The sequence below is a fragment of the Nycticebus coucang genome, chromosome 8, assembly GCF_027406575.1.
Source record: "Nycticebus coucang isolate mNycCou1 chromosome 8, mNycCou1.pri, whole genome shotgun sequence".
Taxonomy (NCBI): Eukaryota; Metazoa; Chordata; class Mammalia; order Primates; family Lorisidae; genus Nycticebus; species Nycticebus coucang.
In genome coordinates this window covers 56,470,780-56,483,674 of record NC_069787.1, presented here as the reverse complement: position 1 = coordinate 56,483,674, position 12,895 = coordinate 56,470,780, and the positions used below count along the sequence as shown (strand labels likewise).

The 12,895-nt window shown below is 39.7% G+C and overlaps 1 protein-coding gene across 2 annotated transcripts in view; it reads right to left on the bottom strand.

The window, feature by feature from the left end:
* Positions 1-12,895, bottom strand: part of CPNE4 (copine 4) — a 521,673-nt gene that overhangs the window by 121,748 nt on the left and 387,030 nt on the right. For both annotated transcript variants that reach the window (XM_053600167.1, XM_053600168.1), the window contains 2 exons: positions 12,106-12,189; positions 8,599-8,688 (listed from right to left, as the gene is read on the bottom strand). In XM_053600167.1, the coding sequence (XP_053456142.1) occupies positions 8,599-8,688; positions 12,106-12,189 (174 nt within the window). The remainder of the gene's footprint in view (positions 1-8,598; positions 8,689-12,105; positions 12,190-12,895) is intronic.

The window sequence follows — 12,895 nt, the reverse complement described above, 5'->3', positions numbered from 1 at the left end:
GGTAATTGCCACCTATATCTGGCTTTTACTTGAAGGTCCAACTAGCCATGCATTCTGATTTTGGAATGAAAGAGAGTTTCCCATGGGGGTTGAGGCTTGAAATATCTTTGCTCTTACAGGAGATATCAGGTACAACTCTTGCATAATCCTCAAGAACATGGAGTATATCTGCTATGAGCTCAAATGAAAAGCCCACGTAAAATGGGTTTAAGCAAAGACATAAAGTCACTTTAAAGAGGCTGGGACTAACCAACCAGAGAGGATTCTAATTTGATTAATAGCATCAAATAATCAAAAGAATTATATCTGGAAGAAAAAGTACTCAGCCCTACTATGAAACTAATTTATGGCTTTCACATGAAAGCTATAACCCAGTTATAACCTAAGAATAGGGGGAAGGAGGAAAGGGAGGGGGGCGGAAGGAGGGTGATTGGTGGGATTACAACTGCAGTGCATCTTACGAGGGTATATATGAAACTTAGTAAATGTAGAATGTAAATGTCTTAACACAATAACTAAGAAAATGCCAGGAAGGCTGTGTTAACCAGTATGATGAAAATGTGTCAGACTGAGATTAAAGATGGCAGCCAAGTAACAGCTTCCCTGCAACTAGGAACAGTGAGTCTGGGGAGACAAGACTCCAGGCATCTCTGGCCAGTGGGATCTGCCTATAATCATCCCTTTGAGGATACAGGGAGCAAGCAAGGGACTTCTGGACCCCAAGAGGAGGACAAAAACAGTGGAAAACTGGCAAGTGGTTGCATGTGTTCGATCAACCTAATCACGCCAGCAACCGTAAGTACAAGCAGCAGTGAGACTGCAAACCGGAAAGGCCTTACCTGTGAACTGTTTCGGTATTCTTGGACTTGGCACTCAGTTGAACTGCCTTGGGGAGAGCTTGAGCAGGAGTGTGGAGAACTTTGGGCATTGTCTGGGACCCCAGACTGAGCCACTGAGCTGGGCGCAGGAAGCCATTGTGAAAGAACTGCCCCGGCAAGCTCCGCCCTCAGGGTCTCAGAGCAAGGATTGGGCGGGTCAAAGTAACCTATTGACTGAGCAGCCTAAAGGCAGGGACTGAGCTGCCTTACAGCCTTAATCCTTAGGGGCAGAGTGAGACAGTTTTGGCACACTGGAGCCTTGGGCTGTTGCCCTGGGTAGAGTGCCGTGACGTCACACCTCATAGTAACCTCAAACTCCTGGGCTTGGCACTGCCCAGACCTCCATAAGAGGTGTGCAGCGACCCCCGACCAGTGACCCGCACCCACCGGGCCTCCAAATTCCCCGACCAGGAACTGCGGGAGCCACGCAACCCTGAATCCTCCCTCCTGTGTCCTCCCAGCTTCCACACTAGCCCATTCATCTGGACAGGGACTCTGGTAGCTGCGTGCCCTTTGGAGCCCTCCCTGCCTCTGTGCAGAGCTCTTCTCCTGGCCAGAGACTGCTGGAGCCTTGGGCTCTCTGTGCCAAAGTCACTGGGCACCTGGCACTCCCAGAACCGTGCGCACCACCCCCAGCCCTGTTGCTGGAACCGGGTGTGTCACAAACCAGAGCTGTTTCCACAACCAGAACACCCTAGCTAGAGCAGCCCCAGAGGAACTACACAGGGTCACTCCCTACAAAGAGCCAGCAACAATAGACTGATCCCGCTGGGGTCTAATCTTGGAGAGACACCTCCCCAACTCTGAGGACAGCCAGAGGCAACGGTGAAAAACAATCATGAGGCGAAATCAACAGAAAAACTCTGGCAATATGAATAATCAGAGTAGATCAACTCCCCCAAGGATCAATGGGGCAGAAACAGCACAAGACTCCATGCACAAACAAATAGCTGAGATGTCAGAAATTGAATTCAGGATCTGGATAGCAAATAAGATCGAATTAGAATTCCAAAAGTTATCTCAAGAATTCAACGGATTCAAAGACCAAATGACCAAAGATTTCGACACATTGAAACAAGAAGTTGAATCCCTCAAAGATCTGAGAAACACAGTAGAATCCCTCAGTAACAGAATGGAGCAAGCAGAATAAAGGATGTCTGACATTGAAAACAAAGCTTTCAAATGCTCCCAAACCCTCAAAGAAGAAGAGAAATGGAGAGCAAAAACAGACCACTCTCTCAGAGAGCTCTCGGATAATTTGAAGAAAACCAATACTCGCCTTAATAGGGATCCCTGAAAGTGACGAAGTGGCTTCAAAAGGCACACAGTCTCTTCTCCATGAGATTATGAAGGAGAACTTTCCAGACATGCCAAGAGATTCCAAAATTCAGATAGCAGACAGTTTCAGAACTCCAGCGCCGCTCAACCCAAATAAGACATCCCCCAGACACATCATAATCAATTTCACTGAAGTTAATATGAAGGAGAAAATTCTGAAAGCTGCCAGATGAAAGAAAACCATTACCTACAAGGGGAAGAATATCAGAATAACTGCAGATCTCTCTGCTGAAACCTTTCAAGCTAGAAGAGGATGGTCATCGACTTTTAATCTCCTAAAACAAAATAACTTTCAACCCAGGATCCTGTACCCAGCTAAACTGAGCTTAATTTATGACAGAGAAATTAAATACTTCAACGACATTCACATGTTGAAGAAATTTTCCACAACTAAACCAGCTCTCCAGGACATTCTTAGACCTATCCTCCATAAAGGCCAGCGTAATTCTCCATCACAAAAGTAAACCCACACAAAAAATTTTTGATCAAATTCCAACTTCCACAGTCGCAAAAAGATTAAAAATGTCCACCGGTCTCTTGAAAGGCTTATCAATACTCTCAATTAATGTGAATGGTTTAAATTGTCCTCTAAAGAGGCATAGGTTGGCGGACTGGATACAAAAACTCAAGCCAGATATCTGCTGCATCCAAGAATCGCATCCTACATTAAAAGACAGATATAGATTCAAGGTGAAGGGCTGGTCATCTATATTCCAGGCAAATGGAAAGCAGAAAAAAGCAGGCATTGCAATCCTGTTCGCAGACGCAATAGGCTTTAAACCAACCAAAATAATTAAGGATAAGGATGAACACTTCATATTTGTTAAAGGTAATACTCAATATGATGAGATCTCAATTATTAATATTTATGTACCCAACCACAACGCACCTCAGTTTATCAGAGAAACTCTAACAGACATGAGCAACTCGATTTCCTCCACTTCCATAGTAGTTGGAGATTTTAACACCCCTTTAGCAGTCCTGGATAGATCCTCCAAAAAGAAGCTAAGCAAAGAAATTTTAGATTTAAACTGAACCATTCAACATCTGGACTTAACAAACATCTACAGAACATTTCATCCCCCCAAAACTGAATACACATTCTTCTCATCAGCCCACGGAACATATTCCAAAATCGACCACATCCTAGGCCACAAATCTAACCTCAGCAAATTTAAAAAAAATAGAAATTTTTCCTTGCATCTTCTCAGACCATCATGGAATAAAAGTTGAACTCAATAACAACAGGAACTGGCATACCCATACAAAAACATGGAAGCTAAACAACCTTATGCTGAAGGATACATGGGTTATAGACAAGATTAAGAAGGAAATCACCATATTTTTGGAACAAAACAACAATCAAGACACGAATTACCAGAACCTCTGGGATACTGCAAAGGCAGTCCTAAGACGGAAATTTATAGCACTGCAAGCCTTCCTCAAGAAATCTAAAAGAGAGGAAGTCAATAACTTAATGGAACATCTCAAGCAACTGGAGAAAGAAGAACACTTCAACCCCAAACCCAGCAGAAGAAAAGAAATAACCAAAATCAGAGCAGAATTAAATGAAATTGAAAACAAAAGAATTATACAACAGATTGATAAATCCAAAAGCTGTTTTTTTGAAAAGATCAATAAAATAGATAAACCATTGGCCAACCTAACCAGGAAAAAAAGAGTAAAATCTCTAATTTCGTCAATCAGAAATGGTAATGATGAAATAACAATAGACTCCTCAGAAATTCAAAAAATCCTTAACAAATACAACAAGAAACTCTACTCTCACAAATATGAAAATCTGAAAGAAATTGACCAACACCTGGAAGCATGCCACCTACCAAGACTTAGCCAGAATGAAGTGGAAATGTTGAACAGGCCTATATCAAGTTCTGAAATAGCATCAACTATACAAAATCTCCCTAAAAAGAAAAGTCCAGGACCAGATGGCTTTACGTCAGAATTCTACCAAACATTTAAAGAAGAACTAGTACCTATACTACTAAACCTCTTCCAAAACATAGAAAAAGAAGGAGTATTACCCAGCACATTCTAAGAAGCAAACATCACCTTGATCCCCAAACCAGGGAAAGACCCAACAAGAAAAGAAAATTATAGACCAATATCACTAATGAATATTGATGCTAAAATACTCAAAAAGATCCTAACAAACAGAATCCAACAACACATCAAAAAAATTATACACCATGACCAAGTCGGATTTATCCCAGGGTCTCAAGGCTGGTTCAATATACGTAAATCTATAAATGTAATTCAACACATAAACAAACTTAAAAATAAAGACCATATGATTCTTTCAATTGATGCAGAAAAAGCTTTTGATAATATCCAGCATCCCTTCATGATCAGAGCACTTAAGAAAATTGGTATAGAAGGGACATTTCTTAAACTAATAGAAGCCATCTACAGCAAACCCACAGCCAATGTCGTATTGAATGGAGTTAAATTGAAATCATTTGCACTTAGATCAGGAAGCAGGCATTGCCCATTGTCTCCATTGCTCTTTAACATTGTAATGGAAGTTTTAGCCTTTGCCATTGCAATTAGGGAAGAAAAGGCGATCAAGGTATCCACATAAGGTCAGAAGAGATCAAACTTTCACTCTTTGCAGATGGTATGATCGTATATTTGGAAAACACTAGGGATTCTACTACAAAACTTTTAGAAGTGATCAAGGAATACAGCAATGTCTCAGGCTACAAAATCAACACCCATAAATCAGTAGCCTTTATATATACCAACAATAACCAAGCCGAACAAACAGTCAAGGACTCTATTCCTTTCACAGTAGTGCCAAAGAAGATGAAATATTTGGGAGTATACCTAACAAAGGACATGAAAGATCTCTACAAAGAGAACTATGACACTCTAAGAAAAGAAATAGCTGAAGATGTTAACAGATGGAAAAACATACCATGCTCATGGCTGGGAAGAATCAACATTGTTAAAATGTCCATACTGCCCAAAGCAATATATAACTTTAATGCAATTCCTATTAAAGCTCCATTGTCATACTTTAAAGATCTTGAAAAAATAATACTTCGTTTTTATATGGAATCACAAAAAACCTCGAATAGCCAAAACATTATTGAGCAATAAAAACAAAGCAGGAGGAATCACGCTACCAGACCTGAGACTGTACTATAAATAGTGATCAAAACAGCATGGTACTGGCACAAAAGCAGAGAAGTAGATGTCTGGAACAGAATAGAGAACCAAGAGATGGATCCAGCTATTTACTGTTATTTGATCTTTGACAAGCCAATTAAAAACATTCAGTGGGGAAAAGATTCCCTATTTAACAAATGATGCTGGGTAAACTGGCTGGCAACCTGTAGAAGATTGAAACTGGACCCACACCTTTCACCATTAACTAAGATAGACTCTCATTGGATAAAAGATTTAAACTTAAGACATGAAACTATAAAAATACTTCAAGAAAGTGCGGGAAAACTCTTGAAGGAATCGGCCTGGGTGACTATTTTATGAGGAGGACTCCCCAGGCAATTGAAGCACTATCAAAAATACACTACTGGGACCTGATCAAACTAAAAAGCTTCTGCACAGCCAAGAACATAGTGAGTAAAGCAAGCAGACAGCCCTCAGAATGGGAGAAAATATTTGCAGGTTATACCTCCGATAAAGGTCTAATAACCAGAATCTACAGAGAACTCAAATGTATTAACAAGAAAAGAACACGTGACCCCATCTCAGGGTGGGCAAGGGACTTGAAGAGAAACTTCTCTAAAGAAGACGGACGCAAAATCTACAAACATATGAAAAAAAGCTCATCATCCTTAATCATCAGAGAAATGCAAATCAAAACTACTCTGAGATATCACCTAACCCCAGTAAGAGTAGCCCACATAACAAAATCCCAAAACCAGAAATGTTGGCGTGGATGTGGAGGAAAGGGCACACTTCTACACTGCTAGTGGGAATGCCCACTAATACGTTCCTTCTGGAAGGATGTTTGGAGAATACTTAGAGACCTAAAAATAGACCTGCCATTTGATCCTATAATTCCTTTACTAGGTTTATACCCAGAAGACCAAAAGCCACAATATAACAAAAAGCCACAATATAACATCTGTACCAGAATGTTTATTGTAGCCCAATTCATAATTGCTAAGTCATGGAAGAAGCCCAAGTGCCCATCGACCCACGAATGGACTAGCAAATTGTGGTACATGTATACCATGGAATACTATGCAGCCTTAAAGAAAGATGGAGACTTTACCTCTTTCATGTTTACATGGATGGAGCTGGAACATATTCTTCTTAGCAAAGTATCTCAGGAATGGAAGAAAAAGTATCCAATGTACTCAGCCCTACTATGAAGCTAAATTATAGCTTTCACATGAAGACTATAACCCAACTATAGCACAAGACTATGGGGAAAGGGCCAAGGAAGGGGAAGGGAGGGGGGAGGTTTTGGTGGAGGGAGAGTAATGGGTGGGGCCACATCTATGATGCATCTTAGAATGGGTACAGTGATTGCACTAATGTACACAGCTATGATTTAACAATAATAAAAAAAAGAAAAGAAAATGTGTCAAACAGTCTGTAAAACCAGTGTATGATGCCCCATGATCACATTAATGTACACAGCTATGATATAAGAATAATAATAATAACAATAATAATAAAAGAAAGGCTGTGGCAGGAGCACAATCCCCCCCCTCCAAAAAAAAAAAAAAGAATTATATCTGTCAAAAGAAGGTTGTGGGGCAAAAGGAGTAAAGAAAATGTGAAGTTATAATACAAAGGCAAACATCATCAATGTCCATTTAACATTTTCCAGGGGATTAGATTAGGCACCCTGAAAGGTCAATATGGATGTTTAGTCTGCCTGATGGACCATTACCCCACAGTGGAGGAGAATGGGATGAGCTTGCAGAGTCTGAAGCCATTAGTGTCTCAGTCATCCAGCTCTGCTTCTAGGCAAACACAGCAACCTAATGATGACTGTCTCCCTCGTGTTTTGCCCACAAGAAAATGCTCTGGTGAAGCTAATATGACTGCTGGGTTTGCTTGGACAGTCATGTTTTTCACTAAATGCTAGTCAACTGGCCTTTTAGTTTATAGATACCAGTCTCTGGTAAATTTACTTAGTTATTCTGAACTGGTATAATCAACTGTGGGCCATTTACAACATGGAACTTCTAGACTTCTAAGGCAGAAGGAGGGCCAGGGCACAGACTATGGAAGTGTCTCCTGGAGCGTCCTTCTGGCATTCAGCCCATTGTCTTCCTTTGGTGATTCCTAAATGCATTCAACCGCATTTGTGGTAGATTGAAAACAATGGCCACAGACAATACTTTGCAGCTTCCCACTTCAGGAGGTATACTCTAGCTCCTCACCCCTTGAATATGTAATGACCATGCAGCTTGCTTTGGCCTGGAACATGGAGGAAATGACCTTACATGAGGTCTGGGCATAGAGGTCTTGTAGTTTCTGTAAAATCCTAAGATTATTATGTATGTAAGTCCCAGCTGGCCTGCTGGATGATGAGAGCCACCTGACCCATACTCTCACCCTCATCATTTTAGACAACAGTCTCCAACCCCAGAAGCAGAACCACCCTGCTCATGGTAGCTGATTGCAAATGCCTGAGAGAATCTGAGCAAGACCAAGAGAAGAATTATCTAGATCAGCTCAGCCCAACTTGCAAATGCTTAGAATCATAAGCTAAATAATTAGTTTTTATTTTAAGCTATTAAATTTGTGGGTAGACTGTCATATAACAATATATAATTGATATAGCAATATTTTTGCTTGTAATAACTCCCAGTTATACTCAACTTATTGCCACAGTTTTGTCTCTGAGAAGCCATGGGTTTTTCCTCTTGACATAACATAATTGGGATTTATTTGGTTCTATCACGTGAGCTTCAAATGGCTCCACCAGAAGAAATAGCCTGTTTCTTCTATCAAAATGCTAAGATATGGCTCAGTGCCCATAGCTCAGTGCTTATGGCACCGGCCACATACACTGGGGCTGGTGGGTTAGAATCTGGCCCCTGCCTGCTAAACAACAATGACAACTGCAACAAAAAGATAGCTGGGCATTGTGGCGGGTGCCTGTAGTCCCAGCTACTTAGGAAGCTGAGGCAAGAGAATCACTTAAGCCCAAGAGTTTGAGGTTGCTGTGAGTTGTGATGCCACAGCACTCTAATGAGGGCAACAGAGAGAGACTGTCTCCAAAAAAAAAAAAAAAAATACATATATATATATGATATAATATGAAGGGTTGGATAAATCATACAGAAAATTTTGGGTTTGCCAATATTCACTTGAGGAGAAAGAGGAGGGTTAAATATATTTTTAAAATTGCATTTCTTAGACATAGATTTCTGACCTTCAGCCGGCGGTCTGGGTCTCCACTGCATAGAGAATTTACTGATACTTTGAATGATTTCCAGGCTGGGCTTAAGTTATTCATCACAACCTGGAAAAAAGAAAGAGAGAAGTGGTGAGTGGGGGAGAAAATACTTGACATTTTCACATTTTGACATTAAAATTGCTTGGCAAGCCATTGTGATGCTTATGAAAAGAACAATTGCCTGGAACAGGAGCCTTAATAAAAAATGGAGGTAGTAAATCTTTTAAGGGTACTCACTAAGCAGGTCATTATGAGCAGATCTCCTACAGTCACTGTTCTGGATGTTGTTTCATGAATAGTGACAATAATATTTTCTAGTATGTGGATTCAGAGGATGCTCTCTTCTATATCAAAAGGGGGTAAAATTTATGAGGTAGGGCTTCTTCTGACCGTTAATAGAGGATTCCCAGTTCTGTAGGAGTCCCAGTTCTGTCTTAGGGTATAAATTCCCTTCTTTTGTGGTCAGCAGAGGTAAAGATTCTTTGCAGAAGCAGAAGGTGTTGCCAGATAATTCTATTGCAAAAGAGTTATGACGTGACCTTGAGTCCCACCAGATTATAAGTCAGAAGAGGAGTTTCTAGAATAATTCCAAGAGCACACTAATACTGGTTTGTCACCATCTCGATTAGAACATCCCAGAAAGGCCCACAGGGAAGATCTTCAGATTACAAACTAAGTCTACGACATAGTAACACCCCTTTAAAATCACCTTATTAATCATGTACTTGGCTAAATCCTGCCCATGAGTCTATACAAGTCAAGCATCATGCTGCTGTCACCCTGGTGCACAGTTTGGCTCAGAATATGTGAGTAGCTACTTTGTTCCTACCATTGCACTAGGTACACTAGGGGTGGGGTTCCCACAAGTGTGGTTTCAGAACGAGCAGAAGCCACATCACCTAGGGACTCCTTAAAAACACATTCGCTGGGGCTCCACTCAGACCTTCCCACAGACACTCTGGAGGAGGCCTCCCAGGCAAATCACTGCTCTAGGGGCCGTACAGAGGAAGTTAAACGGGATTCTGTTCTATTGATTTTTCTTCTTGCAAAGTTTTCAAGCTAGCAGAAGTCTTAGCATTTTTTAAAAAATTAATTCTCTCTCCAAATAACATAATTACTTTATATGTTATTCCCTCTTGTACTGGATTCCTTATTATTATAACTATGAATTATTGATATGGACTCATCACCAAATTTCTTTTGATGCATTAAAGTAGAGAAATATTAATGATGTTGCTAGGTGACTTTTTTCACATTTCCTAATACCTTGAGGATGATGAAAGTGATAGTGAAAAGGAAAATTAGATAAAATTGTTAGGATTAATTTAAATTTACCTTTATTCAAATGCCAGTAAATGAAGATGTTTGGCAACAGTTTTGAAAAACTCAGTAACAACAAAAATTTTCTCTCAAACTAAAACCTGTATGTGTGTGTGGGAGGTGTGGGAGGTACATATGTGTGTGTGCTCTGCCTCCCACCCTGAGTAAACAGGATTGCCTGGTATTTATTTCACATCTACTGAGAAAGCAAGAAAAATCAATGTTATCTTGTTTGACCCATTGGAAAACATTGCAACCATGTTTCCTGTGAGATTCCAGAAGCCTCTTAGCATTGGGGTAAGAGGAGGAAATTCTAGAGAATCTTGGGAATAGGAGAATTTACCAATGTTAATAATGAGAAGAAATGCTGCCCAGAGTAAAGGAAAGGGGGATCTTGTGAGAAAAGAAGTACAAAAATATGCTATCCCTGGTCCCCGACTAAAGCCCCCATTCATGACCAAAGCAAAAGCATGAATGGATAAAACTTCCATTTCTCCATGAAGTCTATTTACTTCTCCCAAAGTAAGTTTATTTCAACTAAGGGATCTTTATGTGCAAAGTTTGTTTTTGGTGGTGGGATGGGATGGCACTTGGTAACTATGTGAACTTCACCTCAATCTATTATCCAGCAATTAAGCTCCAGAGAATTGCATTGTTCTAATCGATAGCATGTGATAAAGATACTATTTATATTCAAGTCTGTTAGTTTATTCTTTTTTTTTTTTTTTGAGTGGATGCGTGGAGCTTTCTTTACTAGGAGTACAGTATTTCACAGCATTGTCATGGTTTAAAAGTAAAGAGAATTTGTTTCCATGGATCCCCAGCAAGTTCTGAGTTCTTTAAAATCATGAAGGTAGCTCTTTGCCTTCACACAAGCTCCCAATTTCCCTAACCTGCCCTTTGTTGTCAAATGCAATTCTTTTATTAAACATATTTTATTAGGTGCCAACTATGTGTCAAATGATACCCACAACTAGCCCATCCAAGAATATTTAAGTATTCCCTGCTTTAAAATGACATGAACAGTTCCCCCTAGTATGCTGGCAACTCTGTTACTTCAGGAAAATGAATTTGATTTCCAATATAAGATAATGAGAACATGGCGTGCCTACCATCACTCCATGAAAGTCATGGGAGTTCCTCCTATTTTTACCCTTCATTACTGTGCAAGCACAACTGGGTCTTCTCCCAGCTCCAACTCTTTCAGCACAATTATACCACTTCTGTTTTGTCAATGCACTCCTCATCCCTACAGAATTCCCCTTGCACTAGTTTATAAGTAAAATAAAGTAAAAAAAAAAAAAATGGAGATTGGGGTTGGTTATTGAATGTGTGTGTGGTAGTGGGTAGTAGGGGTAGGTAAATGGGGGATAAAGTTTGGGGGCAATTTAGAGAAAGAGTAGGGAGAGTGAAAAGGAGATACAGCTAGACCAAGTGGCAGCCAAGACAGGGCAGCTGTTCATATGATCAGACTAACATCAGTCCCATGTATGTACTTTTCCTGGAGAGGCAAATTGACTCCCCAAATTGAGGCAAAGCTCAGAATCAAGCAGCCTCAATTTAAACCTCAGCTCCACGTTTTGCTACCTGTGAGATCCGGGAAAGTGATTTAATCTCCCTAAAGTTTAGTTTCTTCAAATTTAAAACAAGAACAGTAACAGTAATCATGTCAAGGAATTGTTGTGAGGAGTAAATAAAATAATGCATGTAAATCACTTAGTACAATTCTTGGTACCTAGTCATCATCTTTAATTGTTAGCTGGTATTCACATTTTTATTAAGTTGTTGGCTGCCTGTATTTCAGGTCAACAATATGAAATTGAGGTTAAAGAGGATTTGCATCTTATAAGGGTATATGTGAAACTTGGTAAATGGTCTGTGAAGCTAGTGAATGATGCCCCATGAATATATCAATGTACACAGCTATGATTTAATTAAAAAAATAAAATAAAGAGGATTTTTTTCTTCTAACAACTAAAAAATTGAAAAAATATTTTTTTAAAAAAACTAAGCTAAAAATGGCAGAGAATCCTCTTGAAGACAGTGAAGACTTCTGGCCTGAGACTATATCTGCAGACATTAAGAAAGATAAGGGTTCCTTGAAACAGGTCAATTTATCATCTTAAGAGACAAGACAGCACAGCTGAAGATGCCTCTCCTTACCTCAGTTCGGTGCACCAGCTGCTGAGTTGCATCATCATTCATACGGAAAATTTCCAGAAATGGGTCAGATTTGCTGAAAAAATCCTAAAATAGATAAATAACAATAAGTTGTTTGTTTTTTTTCCTCTTGCACTTGATCTAGTCCTGACCAATGAAGAAGAAACCCTCTTGATTTTCTCCTGTGTTTATGTGGAATGGAGGCCAGGCTTGTCATCTTTTCCTGCCCCAGTTTAACCCAAACTCTCTTCCCTTTGTCCTGTAATAGTGCGTGTCACCATTTCTTGTGTCATTCTTTATTTCTGTGATCCACTCGGATAGAATGAACTGCATCTAAAGTCCAGATCCTTTGTGGAGTAAGTGGTTGGTTGATTGAAACCCAAAGTATTCTTCAAAGATCAATCCAAATGCCAATTCATTGAAAATCGATCTATTTGTTACCTTACATATACTAATTATACTTATTATGTAAACCCAATGTAATGACTATAATATCTGGATCACCACTTGTTCTATTTCTGTTTTCTGTTTCTTGGTTCTGCTTCTTGGTGTGCTTGTTAATTTCTGGTTAAATAGTAGGTAACTGTGTAGAAAAGATTATAAAGGTTTTTAGATGTGTCTTTAGCTTTCTGGTAAGCAGTGAGAAAGAGGCCAATCACCTCAATCTAATCAGGATTAAGCTATTTGGAGATTGAGTTTTTTCAAAAGTCTTTAAAGGCCCAATGTATTTCTGATTCCTTTACTCCTTGGCTATAGTCCTTAAGGGGCTCAAATCGAAAACCTGAGTGTTTAG